At 45.3% G+C, this 18,520-nt stretch overlaps 1 protein-coding gene across 6 annotated transcripts in view; it reads right to left on the minus strand.

The window, feature by feature from the left end:
* The window catches only part of MAF (MAF bZIP transcription factor), a 178,445-nt gene extending 166,046 nt beyond the window's left edge, over positions 1 to 12,399 (minus strand). The window contains exons 1-3 of one of the 6 annotated variants that reach the window (XR_014318366.1): positions 10,719 to 12,398; positions 3,127 to 3,221; positions 134 to 202 (exon numbers count right to left, since the gene is read on the minus strand). Coding sequence is in view for 5 of the 6 variants with exons in the window: in XM_082770298.1 (XP_082626424.1) it covers positions 169 to 202; positions 10,719 to 11,806 (1,122 nt within the window). In the remaining variant the exon portion in view is untranslated. Of the gene's footprint in view, positions 1 to 133; positions 203 to 3,126; positions 3,222 to 6,362; positions 7,868 to 10,718 lie in introns of those variants that run through there. The other 5 variants (XM_082770298.1, XM_082770302.1, XM_082770299.1 and 2 more) reach the window with 5 other exon arrangements.
* Between the last annotated feature and the right edge of the window lie 6,121 nt (positions 12,400 to 18,520).

Below are 18,520 nucleotides of genomic sequence, written 5' to 3' on the forward strand. Positions count from 1 at the left end.
GGAAGTTGCACCGGGAGACTGCCAGTGGCTCCCAGGCTCTGACCGCAGCTCCCTGTGAGCAGCAGGAAACAAAGCGGTGACATTACCATCCCTCCCGAAATACGAGAAATTGCTAATGAAAGTGAAAACATACCTTTTTTTTTTTTTGACCTCAGGTAACAGGGAATTTCACATCACCGTTGTAGAAGATTCTCTCGGGTACCTAATTTAGTAAATATATTAAAATATGCCATTATTAAAAGGAATTTTTAGCATTGTAAAACATGTCTGTTTTGCCACTATTGTACAAATAGGATCTCTTATATTCAAATCCAAAATTAAATTCAGACAGTCTCATGTACTGTATATTAACTGTCTGTGAGTGAAGAAGAAAATTAAAACAGTTTAAAATGAAACATTTCTAGCTTGCACATCTGGTCTCTACTTAGCATTAATAACAGGAGAATTTTACCAATAAATTACCTTAAAAACATATTTTTGCCTCACAGTGAATATTACCTTCTAAAATCTGAAAATGTATTTTTTGTATTTTTTTTCTTAATGATTATTATTAGCTACACTGATGTAATTGGCAAAATAATAATCAATTTCTGTACACGTTCCATTATTTCCCAGACAGTACTTTAATAACAAAAACAGAGCTGTCATTTCTCCCTGCGGTCGTTCACACTGTACAAATTCCTACTGTCAACATATATTTAAAATCTAATTTAAAAAAAAATTCAACATACATAGAGTGAATCTTTGTACAATAAATGAGGAAAGTCAGTGAGTCAATCTGTGTTTCTTAAGCAAGGATATTTTGTTGTGTCCCCTATATTTAACTTTCTCTCCCTGGGTATATATACACAGGCATGTACATATATTTTCTATAAACTGCCTGCAGGAACGTTTCGGCTCCATCAAGTTATTGTAATAGTACAGCATAATCAGAGCGAGGATAAACCACGAGCCTGATCGTTTTTTATTAAAAAAAAAAAATAGCAAGATGCACTATAGGCGCTTTTTCAGTAATTTAATGCCAGAACAGCTCTGCAGCTTTTACAAAACTCGCCTGCACGTTTTGTGCCAGCAGGATTGCCCCTCTCCCTTCCAGCATCACTCGGGAAGGTGCGGCGTGTCCCAGGGCTCCCCATGCAGGAAGCACCAGGTCCCTTCAGGGGACAATTCCACATTCAGTCATTTTTTTTCTAGGAAACCTTTTGTCTGACGTCTGGGGCTGAGCTGCTGCTTTGTGACAGCTCCTCTGCCTCCCTCACCCTGCCGCTGATCCCCTCCCAGGGATTTTGGAGAGGGGGGGCAGCGCTTCTTTAAACACGATGCTTGGCATGCGGCCCAGGATCTCTTAAATACAGTGACTCCTGTAGACCTTTGGTGTCATTTTCCTCAAGATGACCTCTGCTTTCATGCCCAGTGGTGAATCCATCCTGTTATTAATGCATTCGGCCGACAGGAACAGGTATTCAGGTCTCACACCTGAAGAGCATCGAGAAAGTGATGTGGTCAGCCTGCTTTTATCATGCTTAGCCTTTGATGAGGACATCCCTTATCTAAAACCACAACAGTTCAGCCACATCACAGGAGACCTGAAACAGAGTGGAAGGAACCCGCTTCCACCGGCAAGGCGCATTTATTCATTTAGCAGGTTTATTAAACTATCAGTTTATTAATAAGGAAAGAGACTAAGAAACTAAGACAGCAGGAAGGCAGCCAGAGACACTGAGCAGATTTGTTAATTTAAGAGGGCTGATAACTTCCTTTTATTTTATCTGGCAGAGTTGGTGCAAGAGAGTTATACTTGAATAAGTTTTCTGCTCTATGCTGAGCTATTTTAAAAGGATTTCACAATAAAGGAAGCTGAAAGACTGTGCACAGTCTGGAGACTGTATCTGGTGTGACATGAATATAGTATTTTAAACAGATTTAATCTTACAGTATTCCCTCCTCTACAATGACTTTGCAGGAGGAAACCCTATGGAAAGGAAAATCTGTTCAACCCACACCACAAAACACTGAATCGCACTGCAGGTTCCAGCACCTCTTCCTACGTATTAAAATGCTTTCATCAGTGATTTTAGAAACAGTTAAGTTTTGGGGGAGGGAGAAAAAAAAAGGCAGAAAAAAAGAAAAAAGAAAGAAAGGAAAAAAAAAACTAGGTCTTATTTGGTTCACTTTCGGGTTCATTTTCATTGCCACTAATGTTTCAGTGCAACAGCTCCAAGTGCCTGAGAGAGCAGGGGTTGTTCATAGCGGAGAGCACCGCAGCTTTAGAAGTGATACCAACAACTCAAACTGATTCTGTCTCTATCCATTTCAGCATCGTGACAACCCACTACCAAGGCCTTGGCAAGACATTTTGTTTTAAATTGGAGAAGTGGGGTTCAGGCTTCAGGAGAGGGAGTTTACTTGCTTTCTTTAAGAAAAGGCTTTAAGCTTAATCACATCCATGCTCCATCCATCGTATATCCACATAGATTTGGGAAACTCAGCCTCGGAAAGCTGTTCTCCTCTGTACTCCAGATTCTTTAAAAGCCATGAAATGTAAATCCTGCTCCCCCCACTCTCCTTCCTCCCTGCAGAGATCTCAGGGCCTGATCCAAAATGCCATTAAAAAAGATCCCTTTGATTTCAGAGGGGTTTAGATTAGACTGTGTGAGCACAGGTGAAAAGGAAAAAAAAAAAAAAAAAAAGAAAAAAGGAAGGAAAAAGAAAAGGGGGAGAAGAAAGAAAATAAAAGGAAAAAAAGGCAAGAAGTGAAAGGGAAAGGAAAAAAAAGAAAAATAAAGGAAAAAAGAAAAGAAAAGAGAAAAGAAAAGAAAAGAAAAGAAAAGAAAAGAAAAGAAAAGAAAAGAAAAGAAAAGAAAAGAAAAGAAAAGAAAAGAAAAGAAAAGAAAAGAAAAGAAAAGAAAAGAAAAGAAAAGAAAAGAAAAGAAAAGAAAAGAAAAAAAGAAAAAAGAAAAGAAAAGAAAAGAAAAGAAAAGAAAAGAAAAGAAAAGAAAAGAAAAGAAAAGAAAAGAAAAGAAAAGAAAAGAAAAGAAAAGAAAAGAAAAGAAAAGAAAAGAAAAGAAAAGAAAAGAAAAAAGTAATCCTGTGTGCAAAATGAAGGAAGTGGCTCCACAAACGTACCTAGGGGACGGTCAGTCAACTGGAGCTGCCTGGGTGACCCACCGGAGCTAAGCTCTGGATGCACGGACGGATCCTTTAGTTACGCACAGCCTCCCCTTTTGTTCCAGGAATTGAATTTAGAAACAAACAAACAAGCAAACAAACAAACAAAGGAAGCCACCCCGCACCCTGCCCCAGCCCCCTGGTCCCCCCGCCCAGTCCTTGTCCCCTGCTGATGGCAACTGCCTGTGGTGGGACCCCGGGGCTGGGGCCAGCACCCCAAACACATGTGGGGGTGTGCGTGTGCATGTGCGAGCCCCTCCATCCCTGTTGGTGCAGCCCCCACAGCCCCGAAGCAGCCCAGGCTGCCCGCAGAGCCCCCCGGGCAGGGATACCCCCCCTCCCATCCCCAGCCCAGGGTTATTTTCAAGCTGCTCCAATCTGCGACAGAATCATCCCAAAATGTGCTATCCCCTGGCCACGGCAGGTGCCGGGCGGGCAGAAGTGTGTGTCCCTGCTCACCCCCTCGCCCCGACACCCTGCAGCCCTTGAGGATGCTCGAGTTCAGCACCCAAAAGCCAGGGCTGAGGGGCAGGGAGATGCCAGAGCTGGCGCTGAAATAGGGTGTTGAGCCTTTACGCCTCCGTACGCAGTCATTGACATTTCTGTTTTAAAGGGGGAAGAGCTGCTGAGAACATTTTTCGGGACTGTACTTCTTTATGAATTAACAATTGCAAGAGGCAACCAGGGACACTCCATTCCCTACCCCAGCTGGAAACTCAAAGGCACTGCTCAATTTGTTGGTTGTTGGCTAATCTGTGTTTTTTTTTGTTTTGTTTTGTTTTGTTGTTGGTTTTTTTTTTTTTTTTCCTGCGTGGAAACCACTTCTAGCAAACTTCTGCTCTGGCTTCGAATCCCTCCACGCAATACATTTCGCAGAGATCCATGTGAGAGAAAAAAAGCAAAGGAAAGCGTGTCACCGAGTCCGCAGGGCTTCACTCCAACCGAGAGGAGAGGCTGGGCAGTCTCCAGCCCTGCACCACAAGCACAGGCCTGCACACCTCTCTGCGGCATCGCAAATGGCACTGCCTTAAAAGCTAGGCTTTGAAAGGGGAAAAAAATAAAAATCAAATGTGGCAATATAGAAAGAAAATGATCATTTCGGAGAGCGATAAGATACAGGCGTCTCGCATTGGGGCACCAAGATGTTATCACACTGTGCCGGGTCAGCCTGATAGCGGGGCAGATAGCTGGGGCTGCCTATCTCTGTCCTTATACACGGCCAGCCCAGAGAGAGCCTCGCCGATCCCTGGCCTTTTGCTTTTCACTTGAAAACTTAAGTCACATCCTGGACTATTTTTGCATCGTGTTGGCTTGGAGCTCACAAGTCTGAATGCACTCAGCCCTCGAAGAGTGACAAATGTTATTCTCAGTCCTCCCCCGCAATTTCAGGCAGTCAAGAATTAAATGCAGCACAGCGTACAGTATTTTAATCTATTGATTTTGATCTGCCGTGCCCCAAAAATTCATTAGAGGAGAGTTAAAAGTGTGAAATGGTCGAGTGCTCTGCTCCCTCCCGAAAAGACTGGTTCTTTCAAAAGCCACTCACCTCTGCCACGTCCTGGTGTTCTACCTCGTGCTATTCATACCGAGACGCACACTTAAAACAGATACCTGAAGCATTTGACTACGGACTGCTCAAGTGTGTGTGTGTGTACAAACAGGATTGTTTTTCATCCCGGCTGAGCAAACAAAATAAATCACACTCTCCATAGCTGCCCCTGGAAGGGCCAGGCCTCGTGGCAGCCCCTCACAACCTGATCTCAGTGACTTTGGAAACAGGATGGAGGAAAGTTTATTAAAAACCTGAATTCGCAACACTGAACCGTGTAGCTTTTTTTTCTTCTTTTCTTTCCTGCGTGAAATTTTTAATTTGGCCATCTGAACAGGTGTCAGAAACAGAGGGTCCATTTAGCTCCTCTGATGATCAGAGTAATAAATATAGAGGATTTCCTTTCAATGCAGCACATGCTGAAATGACACCAGTGTAGTTCTGGCATCTGAGCAGATAATTCTGATATATGCATCATTTCCTCCCTAAATCCAGGAAGCAGCTACACTCTGTATCTGATATTAGTATATTATGTCAAATAGAAATTGGTATTAAAATTATGAATGATTCTAGATCGAGAACTTCCTACACACTACACGGAGGGAGGGAGAGGAAACAGCTGCGCAGAAGCTTTCAGAAAGGAAAGGAAAAAAAGAGCTGGGAAAGTTCATTTTTTACACTTAAAATTTGCTGCCACGTTTTGCGGGGGGGTGTAGTTTTCAAGTGGCATTTTGAGTCCACACACATATTTTTTTTGTTGTTTTAAAAGGGCAAAGAGGACTTTCTAATACATAGAAGCTCTCAGCACTCTGCTGTGAGCAGGCACTTCTCACACCGCACCTGCTGGCGGTGGTGAGGAAATAAATTTGAAGAAATAAATGTACACCAGTTGAAGAAATAAATGTACACCTGCTGAAGAAATAAATGTACACCGGTGTGACTGGGCTGGTTCCCTCCCTTCTGCTCTCTAATTTTCGGATGCAGGCCAGGATGACGTTTTTTCTCGTGCAGGGAAAATGCTGCAGCAACCAACACGGAAATACTCATGGGCCCTGGATGTTAGGCAGAGGGGCTTGATTAATTTTAGGAAAATTAAAATAAATAAATAATTTTAAAAAAAGCCTAAGGGCGAGGTGGGGTGGAGACGAGGGGGCCGCAGTGTATTGCGCTCCATTTCACGGCCAGCAAAGAGCCGCTTGGTGCGCGTATCTCCCAGCACTGGTCACATGAAAGTTCTTTGTAATGTAGTTAATAAATGGGAAAGCACCACAGGACTATGGTAGAAGCGGGACATTGTTAGTAATGGGGAGATTAAGACCACGCACGTCTCCTGACATGCGGTTCCCCGGCTCTGGCAGCACTCCCCCTGCTTCGGCACGGGAGGGACCTGCAGGGGGATGGCAGGATCCTGCTCCCCTCGGAAAGCACCGGGGGTTTACCTTGAGCTCAATGGGAGCAGGATCGAGGCCAGAGCCAAGCGAGGGGTGATTAATGAATGTGGGTTATTCAGAGCAGAGCGGTTCCAATTAGTCCCCAGCAAGCAGTCCTGCGGCAAAGGTGGGCGCTCCCCTGCAATGATTCATACAGAGAACCCCAAAAGTCTCTTCGCTTTAGTGAACATTAAAACTTGCTGCTGTCATTTTCCTCTCCCTTCACTTGGGAAGTTAGTGAGTTTCAGGCCAAAATTCAAAGGCAGCCTAGAGAAGGCTGCATTATTTTTTTATTTGCAAATAAAGATTACACGGTGTAATAACAATGCGAAGCTCGGAGAGAGGCAAGCCTCCTCTTCCCTCTCAGGTTGGGCGTGTGATGGGAATTTTCCCTTTTGCACTCGGTCTATTTCTAGGAAGGATTTCTCTTATCACTGTTCAAACAGCTTTATTTTTTTTTTTTCCTCCGAGAAAGAAGACACTTGAGGGAGGCAGCAGGGCTCCGCGCTACTCATGCGATTCCCACCGCCCTTCACACTCTAGAGCCTGCTTCTAACCTTGCCCAGTGTCAGCCCGTGCTGGCAGTGTGGTGTGGGGACCGGGAGTGGGTCCCACTGCCGGTGGGCTCAGGGCTCTGCTGCCTTTGCCCCGTCCCCATACAGAGCAGGGCTCCTTCAGGAGCTCTCTGAAAGGGTGGCAGTAAGAAAGAGCACCCGGCTGAGCCTCTGAGTGACCCTCTGTGAATAAACATGGGCATCAGCAAAGGCTCAGCCAGGGGAGGTGGGAGAAGGAATTAAAGAAAATCAAAAATAAAACCCTTCTTTATGAGAGGAGATAATTCTCTGCTCAGCCAATAGCGACCAGTTTACCCACGGCTTACACATTAACCAGAAAATGGAACTCAAATTAACCAGAATCTGGAGCTTGAACCATTACTCAAACCCCGGTGCAACAGAAGGTCAGATGCCAAAGGGCACTGCGCTGCCCGGGCGCCGGGGAGGGGCGAGGTGCGGCAGCGAGGACTGCGGCCACCGCCTGCCAAACCGGGGGGAACACGCCTGCTGCCATCCCCAGCGGGCACCACCGGGGTCCATCCGATGGGAGGAGGTGGGATTTCAGCAACAGGCAGCGCCCACGGCTCAGGGGGCATCAGGGTCACATCCTGACCCCAGTACCCAGCGTGGGATGGGGCGTGGGTAGGGGAACGGCAACAGGTCCTCTGCTTTCGGTGCCACCAGCACCCAGTAGGGATGGTTTTAAAGCTGGGAAGGTGTTGGACCTGCAGCAGGAGGACGGGGGTGGGGATAAAATTGAATTTTTAAATATATATTTATATGCTGGGTTTATGAGGCTGGGTCTAGAGATAAAGCCATCGTCCCGGAGGGGCCAGAGCATTCTTCGGAGAGGCTTTTCAAATAAACTGGGCTGCTAATCCCATTCAGAGGGTGGGAGAGGACTCTGAGCACAGCCTGCCTCCTTACTCTGGAAGCTCTCCGGGAAGGTTGCTGTAAACTAACTGGGTCGAGGGTCTGAGGAGCCTTTCGAAGCCGAAATGCCCTTTGACATGGAGAACTGCAGTGAAGAGGGGCTTGGAGACCTTAACATTTCTAGCACATTAACCTTTGGGGCTGATTGTTTAGGGCAAATAACTTTCAAAAGTTGGAGGAAGTCCTCTGAATATTTTGCTCTGCTCCTTGGTTTGCTCTGGGCTTTCTAAGGCCTGTAACAAAAAAGAAAAAAGAAAAAAAGGAAAAAAAAAAGAAAACCACAGGGCAAACGAAGGAAGAATGGGGGACAAAAGCAAAGAAAAGAAAAAAAAGGAGGAGGCATGGACCCAAATGGCAAGAAATATTTCAATCTAACATAAAGTGTCTCTGTGACAAGCCAAGCCTGATGCGGTGTCATCTCTTGCTAGAGACAGGCACGCTTTGCTTGGATCAGATGATAAGAGGATGTGAAGTCTTCCCTTTCGCTTCACTCCATCATAAAACCATCAAAATACAGGGCCATATCATGTCATCAGGTTTGAAGCAGACCTCCCCTTTGAGATCTCCTAAAACCTGGTGGGATGATATGAGTCACTGAAACCGGGGTCACTGCAGTACTGAGAAGTCAGAGGACGCACCTGAAAGCTCACGTTTTTCATCTACCTGAAAGATAACTGATTTATAGTGGGTGACAATTTTCCATTTTCCACAAAGCTATCCTTTTCCTTCTTCCCTCATTTCCCTTATCGAGTCCAGCTCTGGTATCAGCATCACCCCTTTGCCATGCAGTACGCTGAAGTACTGCTGTCGGAGTTATTGAACTTTAAACTACACACTAAGAAACTGAGTACAGAATCAAAAAAAATGCAGTTTATTATTGTAGATTATTCTCTCTTTTGATATAACCATAGAGTTGAAAATGAAAGAAAAGCACATAGGAACATCACACGTGGTTAGTTAGTAACTCAAGATATAAAACAATTTTGCACAGCAAAATATGTAAAAGAAAAAGTAACTGACAAGATTTTTTTATATTTATTGTGGTAAGATTTACTTTCCATTTTTTTTTAAAAGACAGGATATCAGTCCCTGAAAATAAAATTTGCTGATTATTGCCTTTAAAACTGTGGAATTTTTGAAGTTACAGAAAATCCAGTTCTGCACCACAATACAACTGTAAAAAAATCTGCATCATTTTAAAACTGTGCAGTAATGCCATCTTTATAACTGCATAAATTGTATTAGCGTTCTAAACAGGTTTGTAATTTTTTTTGTATTATATGCTTGCAGGTTATATCTTAGTGCAATTCAGTCCCAAATACTTCAATTTTGAAAAAAAAAAAAAAAAAATCCATACATTTTGAATGTAAAATACCCCTATAGATATAAACAGGGGTGCCTCCCCCTTTTAATACTTTGGTTTTCAAATACAGTCAGTGGTATAGCAAGGACTACATATACCCAACTTATATTTAAGTTGCAAGCACATGCTGCATAAACTACTTTTTAAAACAGTCCCGTTGCAAATTCTACCCCCCTTTACATCACGACAGTAAACAATTTAGTGCATCAATCTTTAAAAAAAAAATCTACATCTAAACAGACCTAACTCTTTCGAATTTATCTATAACATTCCTTTATCTGTAGCATACATTTTAACTGGGCTAACAGATGACAGAAACTAGAATTAAATTATATACTAGGAACCCAGAGCATTCCACATTTGACCATGACCAAATGCAAAAGGAAAAAAAAAAATAGAGAGAGAGAGAGAGAGAGGGATGGGGCAGATCACTTAAAATTATTTGTGTGACTGTTTTAGGCAACAGCATGGTTTCAATGTTCCCCCCAAATGGGATGTGAATTTTGCTTTTGAACATCTTCCCAAAGTTCTTTTTGTATTTTTTATCTTTTTTTTTTAATCTTTTTTTTTTTTTCTGCCACATTATCAAAATCCATTCTGGCATGTTTTTTTAAGAGGGAATGCTTCAGTGCATTTAAAAGGAAGTCTGAAGTTTTGAATAACTCAAAGCAGTTTTAGAGCAGATGCAAACTTTAATGGGGAGGAAGAGGAGGAGGAAGATCAAAGGTTGCACTTTTTTGCTTTCAACCCAAAAAAGTGATGAGGCAATAAAACAAAAGGATGAATGCCATGCCATAATAGTCTCCAAAAGTCCATTTCCAAGCAAAAGAAAAAAAAATAATTATACCATACATGACCAGCATGCAGGGTTTTTTATTAATATAATGTCTCTTTTTCATAGTCTTTTGAAACAGTTATAGTTCATTGTTGCTAAGACAAAATAGCAAGCGTAATGCATGAGATGAGTATGGGATTCTAATGGCAGACTAAAGTCTCACGTTTGGCAGATTAAGGCCAAAACTCACATGAACACACCGAAGGTTGATGCAGGCTTGATTTTGGCAGGTTGATCTAGGTATATCTCTAGTTTTGCACAACAACGCTAAAAACTGATGGAACTCAGCAAGCTGGAGTCTAAAAATTTCACATTGTTTTTGTATTTTTTTGTGTATTTTTTTGTTTTATGTTTTTTTTTGTTTGTTTTTTGTGTTGTTTTTTTTTTATTATTTACTTTTCGCAAAGCTCAAATCTCATATGAAGAACTCAGGATGGCAAAAAAAAATCTGACTCTTTTGGACACAGCAAGCTCAAAAGAAAAAAAAACTCATGAACTTAAAAATATATATATAATGTGGATGGCAGGTTTCAAAGAAGAGCAAGCTTCATATGAAGAACTGAGTTGGTGAGTTGGATCTTTTAAATTTAAAAAAAAAAAAAAAAAACAGCAAGCCCCCACAAAAAATAAAAATAAAAATAATAATAATAAACAGAAAAGAAACTCATGTAGAACTTTAGGTCGGCCAACACGGAGCCAGCCCACCTTAAAAAAAAAAAATCAACCCAAAACCAACTTGGTTTTAAAATCGTTTTGAGTTTAAAAACAAAAAAAAAAAAGAAAAAGTGACACGAGGTGGCAAGCTGGGTTGTCGCTCTAGCAAAGCCCCCAACAACAACTCACACGGAGAACTTTTAGTTAAGGTGGCAAGGCTGTGGGCACTCACATGAAAAACTCTGGAGAGGAAGGGTTGTCGCTGCTGGATCCGTTTTCTCTGAAGCCATTGCTGACCAGCTTCTCGTACTTTTCCTTGTAGGCGTCCCTCTCCCGGACCAGCCTGGAGATCTCCTGCTTTAGGTGCTCCACTTGCTGCAGCAGCTGGTTCTTCTCCGACTCCAGGACGTGCCGCTGCTGGACCCTCTTGAAGCGGCAGGACTGGGCATAGCCCCTGTTTTTGAGGGTCCTCCTCTTCTGCTTCAGCCGGATCACCTCTTCCTTGCTGACGCCCCGCAGCTGCCGGTTGAGCTCCCGCACCGACATGGTGACCAGCTGCTCGTCCGAGAAGCGGTCGTCGAAGTGCAGGCCGCCTCCGCCGTGGTGCGGGTGGTGCAGCCCCCCGGCGCCCCCGCCGCCGCCGCCGCCGCCGCCGCCGCCTCCGGAGCCGGCGGCCGACGACGACGAGGAGGAGGAGGAGGAGGAGGAGGAGGAAGGCGGCGCGCTGCCCGGCGCCGCGCCGTGGGGGTGCCCCCCGGCGCCGTGGTGCGGGTGGTGGTGGTGGTGGTGGTGGTAGTGGGGCGCGCCGCCCTGCGCCGCCGCCGCGGCGATCACCGCCGACACCACGGCGGCCGCCGAGCCCATCTCCTCGGCCGGCCCCGAGCCCCCGGAGCCGGCGGCCGCGGCCAGCTGCTGCCCTCTAGCATAGCCATCGAAGGCGCCGGGCAGCGGGTGGTGGCTGCTGTTGATGAGCGCCTCCACCGCGTCCTCCGGGCTGAAGCCCAGCGCCTCGGGGTTGAGCTGCTGCGGGTAGCCCGTCATCCAGTAGTAGTCTTCCAGGTGGCCCTTCTGGTCGCTGCCGGAGCCGGGGCTGGGCGCCGAGAAGCTGGGGGACGGGGGCACCGAGCTGCAGGGCGTGCTCATCGGGGTGGAGGAGAGCGAGCCCCCGGCGATCAAGCGGCCGCACTGGCTGATAATGCGGTCGGTCTCCACCGGCTCCTTTTTCACTTCAAACTTCATCAGATCGAAGTCATTAACATATTCCATGGCCAGGGGACTGGTGGGCAGGTCGGAGCCGCTCATTGCCAGTTCTGATGCCATCCTTTTGCTGCTGACAGTCCTCCAGAAAGGGTGCGCTCCGGGAGCGAGGGGACTGCTCTGAGTTGCCGCCGGGTGAGCCAGCTTGCTGCCGGGCGAGCTCCGCTCCTCACCACTCCGCACCGCTCCGCACCCCTCCGCACCGCTCCTCCTGCCGCTGCCTCTCGCCGCAGCCTCGGCTCCGGCTCCGCTCCGCTCCGCCCCGGCCGCTCTCGCTCCGGCTCCGCGTTATCCCTTGCAGAGTCTCCGCTGCTGCTGATGCATCAGAGCGAGGGGCTCTCGCTATTCGCCTTTTGCATAAAGGTTTTTTTTTTTTTTTTTTTTTTTTCCTCCTCTCTCTCTCTCTCCTCTCTCTCTTTTTGCAGCTTGCAAACTGCAGCTGGAAGTGTTAGCTGGTGTTGTTGCGAGTAAATCTCTTTTCTTTTTTTTTTTTTTTAGGTTCAGTTTGGTTATTTTTAACACTTCATGGTGCCTTTCCTCTGGGCTTTCTCATGCAAAGTGCAAAGCGAGGAGAGAGGTTCATCGGGGAAAGGAGGAGGGAGAAGAGACAGAAGACAAAAAAAAAATCAAAGTCGATATCGCAACCAAAATAATAACAATCATAAAAAAAAAAAAAAAGGAGAGAGGGAGAAAAAAAAAAAAAAAAACACAACTCAACCCCAAAGCTACGGCAAGAAGATGAAAAATATTTTAAAGGTTTCATCCAGCAGGAGAGTTTAAAAGCATTGCAGAGTTTTATAGCGCTCCTGACGTCAGCCTCCGAATGGCAAATTGGCTGGGCGGGCGGCCCAATGGGCTGCCTGCAGCCGCCGGCATTAGCATAATAGTATAGAAACAAGGAAACTTTTCGGGGCTGTCAATCAGGACGCAATCAGCTGACTGTCAGCTGGGAGCGCCGTAACCCCTTCCTGCCCGCCCCGTTCACCGGGGACCGGGCACCGGGCTGGGGCCGCTCCTCCCGCCGGGACGCGCCGTCGGGTGCCCGCCCGGCTCCGCTCCGCTCCGCGCTGCCTTGCTTTGTCCTGCTTTGTCCTGCTCTGTCCTGCTCTGCCCCGGGGTGCGGAGCCCCCGGGTGCTCCTGGCCGGCCGGGCACCCGGGGGCACCGGGGGACTCGGCCCGGGGGCGTGCGGGGACGGCCCGAGGGAGGGGGCTGCTCCGGGGGGCTCCGCGGGGCTCGGCGGTGCTGCCGGGCTCAGCCGGGCTCCAGCCGCTACCTGGTGCCGGTACCGAGACCCCCTGGCCGCCCCCCCGCGGCGGCTCCCCCCTGGGTCTGCCGCTTGCTGCCGGCAGCGATCGTTCCCCGGCCGTCCCCAGCAGAGAGGTCCGAAAGCCCTGCAAGTTTGCAAGCCCCGCTCCCGCCGGCGCTCGGCCGGCCTGGCCGGGCTAATTAACGGAATACATCGCGAAACTAATTGTCTTCTTTTTAGCCTCCCCTCCCGGTGCCCCCCGGCCGGGGCTGGAGGGGGGGGAGCCGTGCGAGCGCGGAGCGGGCTGCACCCGGCGGTGCCGAGCGGCGGCGGAGCGGCTCCGTTCAAACCTCGACAGCGCCATCTCTCGTCGAAAGGTCAGTGCCGAGGCCGTCCCCGGCCGGCGCCGAGCCGCGGGAGCAGAGCCGAGCCGTGCCGGGCCGTGCCGAGCCGTGCCGTGCCGTCGGGGCTCCGCCGTCGGGGCTGGCCCGGCCCGGCCCGGCTCAGGTCGGCTCGGTTGGGGTCCCTTCTTGGCCCCCCTTGGGCCGGGGAAGCCCGCAGCCTGCCGAACTGCCAGGCTCGCTTTGTCGAGCGGGCTTTATGGGAATATCGATAGAATTAAAGTTACTTGTAATTCCGTGATAAATGAGATGTCTCTAGTAAGTAAGATTAAGTGCGGTGCTATAAAGTTGTTTATCTGAAAAGTAATTCTCAGAAACCTGACTTCTGACACTTGGTCATATATTAAACCAGCTTCTTGAACATTGTACTTCAAATCCTCCCTTCTCCCCTTGCCCGGTCCCTTCCCCCTCCAAGTTTGCTATTTATAACCGTGCACAGGGTATGACTTTGTAGGTGCAGGCAAGTCTCTGGGTAATTTTTCACCAACTGTGAAAATCATCATTTGCGATAGCCAAAGAATCTCTGCTTCGGAAATAATACTTGGCTAGTGGATTCACGAATGGATAACATCTTCTGACTATGCCATTATCAGTACAAGTGCCAGTACTAACATCTGAAAGTCATACAGCGTGTACTGTTCCTGGCAGTTAAAAAGGTAGGGCATACTGCAAATTTAGGAAGATAGCTACATCTAGAAGTGATTGCAGAGGCAATCCTGTAAAGTTAAAAAACGCTACCGACGTCGCTAACAAAATTAAAACAGTTCTGCACAGCCCCACAACGCACACGCACAGAGAGCCGTGGACATCTGCTGGGTTTATCTTGCAGCTGATATTCGTGACATACTTAATACGACTTAACTGCTCCGGCTGGCTTTCCCATTTCTTCACATCGTAGGAATCAACAAAACTTCCAGGCTCGCAGCATAAATCCCCACAGGACAGTCCAATTCCCTGTATTTGTTTTTTTCCTGAGGAAGATGAATGTGGTACTGTATATCACTTAACATGCTCACCTATGAGGGGCATAAAATGTGTGCTAATATTTTTAAAAGAAAAGGTTATTGCTTTTCAGAACATACAGTCGTAGTATTTCACTTGCCCGTTTGATAGATGTCTGTGGAAATATGGCTCCAGCCCCATAAAATAGTTTATTTGGACGTGAGGATTCAAAGTGCTACATTTGCAAACTAGTAAATTTCCTGAGTAAACTCTGAACTCGAGACAAAGAGTATGAAATTGTGTGAGCTAATGGGGACCGTCTGTTAATTGATACCAATGTAAGCAAGTGCTGCAAATTAAATCAGAGCTCTGACCTACCAGAACAGCAAGTAAAATTATTAGTTGTACAATATTGTTCTTGTGTGATTATTACACAGAGCTGCCGCACCAAAATGTCTCTGCTGCTCAGCACACCAGAGAAAAAAAGATTATTAGCAATTTTTGGATAACCTTCAGAAGCAACATTCTCCTCTCTCCACTATATAATTCTCATTTTAGTACTATTTTTCTTTATTATTTGGCTATTCACAATGGGTGTCTAAACATTTACAGTCCTCTATTACCAGTGTTTCTTTCATAACAATCGCACACTTTCATTTCAATTAGAGCTATTCAGTCTTCGTTTTTTCCACAATTATCACAGGCCAATTCCCCCAGACTGCTCCCTTTTCCCAGCACTGCTCATTCCTGATCCAAGCAGAGGGAAAACTCCAGCGTCCCTTTCGTAGCCCCTTGCTCCAGTTTGTTTTCCAGCATCTCTGCTCGACAACGCGATGTGGAGCCCTGCCTGCTTGCAGCTTGCTGCTGACCTGCTTCAGGAGCTTTCAAACTAATGTATATTTATTGCGGGAGACTTTTCTGACAAATCGTGCAGGGGGACGTGAAACATTAACTCCAAATTCACTCGAATCGCGCTGTACTGGGACGAGCACGCCAGCAGCATATGCATGAACTTTCATCGCTGAAGCGTGCGTGTGTGTGCATGTGTGTATGTATCCAGCACAGAAGATTTAGCAGAGGCGAACGTGCAGGTTATGAGTTATACAGACCCAGAGTGTAATTTGTTATAACTTAAACACATGTCGAGAACAACACATTAAGTACAGTTGCTGCTCCTTTTGTTTACCTAGTGTCTTATTTTATGGTGCAGAACTAAGCAGTGTCCACCAAATTTAACTACGAAACTGGCCAAATTGATTTCAGAAAGACTTCTTTGGAGTAACAGAGTGATAAGGCATAAACTGCTTCTAGGTGCAGTGCTAGATAAATCCTTTTAACAGTCTTCAGATCAGTTAACAGGGTAAGTAAATCACATATCACTGTTAGCAGATTTATGGGAGAGAATTAATAGAATCAGACGAGATAATCTGGTAGGGATAAAATTGCTGAGGAAACAGTCCTGCCTTATATTTGAGGATCTGAAACAACAGTCTGATTACTGGGAGTCATTATGGATCGGTGAATTATGAGCTAAATCATCATAATAGTAATTCAGTATTTATTAATTCTTTTCTCTTTAAACAACTCACAGACGCAAATAAAAGCCTCTCTCTCTTTGAAGACACATTCTTTATATATTTTTATTGGATGTAATTTACTATTTGCATTACCTGTATTTACTTCATAACTGAACATTTTGCATTCAAATTTATGTAATGTATTATGCTTGAGAATATATTTCTCCCTTATTAGCATAAATAGTCACTTACCTCATGAATTACTAACAAAGTTTATCTGAAAATATAGGTATATTTTTTATTAAGTGGAGCACAAACATATGTGCAATAAATTCTGATTTGCCAGTCGTGTTGCAGAAACACATAACAGCCCCGTGTCGGAGAAGAGGGAGAAGAAACAGCAGAGAAGAAGCAGAATCGATTAATACGTGTGTACTCATGACAATAATTTTTTTCTGTTGATGCTTTGCTTATTTTTAATGAAGAATTAGTGACTCAAAGGGTTACTTCAGAAGGAGCAAATGAAAAAGGATCCTGCAGTGACTGTCTTCTCCCTGTCCCCCCCAGTGCTTCCCGACGGACGTGGCTGGCTGAGGCTTCGCCACTGCAGCCTTGCTCAGTTCCCGTGGACCCGCTGCACACCATGGGTGCATGGTGCTCTAAAGTCACATTTTGAAAAATTTATTTCATTTCCTTAATCCTGTTTTTATGCTTGGGCTTCAAATTCCAATAATCAATATAATTTAGGCCCATACTGCAGTATTAATGCAACCCTACTTATGCAAAGAAAACCCCAACCCTATTGACTTCAAGAACTGCAGGATTGAATCCTTGATCCCATTGAAACGAGTGACAAAACTTCTATTGATTTCAGGGGAAGCAGGATCGGGTCCTCGATGTTAGCAATTTGTTTATGTCAAAGGGCTGGTGCTACGAAGAATGAAAGACAGCAGCAGATCCAATGGCAGGAAATAAGGTCTGCTCCCCCAAAGTCAAAGACAAAATTCCCAGTTAACTTGGAATGGATCTCCTTCACACTCAGGCTTTATCATTGTGATACAAACCATGTGCTAACATGCATGTATATTTGGTTTGGACGCATAGAGCAAGTCCTCCTGGGAGTGTTCAGATGAGCACGTCTGTAAAAGTATCACAGCAAAATGAGCTCCTCTTGCCGCTCTCACTTTTCCCAAGCCTGGTACAATCCATTTCCGTGACTAGTTTTCTGCCCCATACGCCTCTGATAGTGCTCTTTTATTTTAAGGCTGAGAAAATCTTCCTTTTAAACTCATGCTGAGCATCAAATTGGACTCCACTTGCAGCTGAACATCTTGGCTGCCTCTTCCTCTCCACCAGCAGCTCCAGTATATTTTATGTAGAACTCTCTCTGCTAATGAAACTTGCTTTTACACACTGTTCTCTTTCCAGTTTTGCATTAGTGTTGCTGAATCCATCAGGCTTGCCACCTTTGAAGATCTCTTAAAACTGTGCAAAAGGGGACAAAAATGGTTTATTTTTCTATAAAGAATCATATTTGGCCAGCCTGCACAGACCCAGAATACAGTACCTCTATTGTATTTAAAGTTTCTGTTGCTAAGTAGAAAAAAAAATAGTTTAAAAAGGCACACTTAAACACACATCTTGGTGGGTTTTGTGTAGCATCTGAATGTTTTAACTCTAGAAATTGTGAGACATTAGCAACTGCTCTGATTTTATTCTTCTCAGCAGTCACTGTGTGGAAAGACGCAGCACGGGTGCTACACCTGAGTGCCTGAGCTTTTCCTGTGTCAGAGGGAAGGGACTGCTTTTCAGAAATCAGACTATTTTCATTGCTTGCTTATAATGTTTGTAAAATATTAGAAACATGCTGAATAACTTCATATGATCCGGAAAGAATTTCTCTCTCTGAAGGGAAGACATCTCAGAGGTGCAACTGAGAAGCTGTGAGCGGTTCTGTGAGAGGTGTCTAAAGGTTGGTGCCATGAGGTTTGTGTTGTGCCTGCTTTATGATGCATGTCCTACTTTGCTAATTCTCATGAATGGCTTTGCCTCAATGTAAAAATCAATAAAGGCATTTTGATGCCAAAAATCTATTTGTCTAAAAGATATAAAAACTGAAATTGCAATAAAGATTTTTATCAAGCTTTATGGTGGAATTTATCATTTATAACTTGAATGAGCATGTTCAGTTATACAATGTGGTGTTTGCTCTGAAATTAGCTGAAGTGAGCAAATAGAGGATCTGGTAAAATCTAGTGCACAGATTAATCTAAAAACTCTATAGAAACAGAAAACTAGCATTAGTTAAGGGAGGAGAATAATGCAGTTATATCACTGAGCTGTCCTGGCACTGTCCTGCGATATGCACAATGTGTTTGTATCTATTTTAGCTCTGAAAATCATTGCTGCCTTTTTCCCTTCTGTTCTACATTAAGTTTCAGCAGCAAGGAACAGTCGCAGTGGCAGCATGAAAAAAATAACTGAGTTTTATGTGCTCTCTCTTTCCTAAAGCCAACTGCCAGTTAGTGGTGAAGAGGGCATGATTCTGGCATTACGTTTTGGTGTGCTACTGTGAAGGTTGAGGTAGTCTTTATTAAAAGTTCTGAATGTCAGTAAATTTTAAACAAATTTGTGATTTGCCAGTGCCAAGTGTTTCCCCCGCTGTGTGC

This window comes from Aythya marila (genome assembly GCF_965140915.1).
Source record: "Aythya marila genome assembly, chromosome: 12".
In the NCBI taxonomy this organism is placed as follows: Eukaryota; Metazoa; Chordata; class Aves; order Anseriformes; family Anatidae; genus Aythya; species Aythya marila.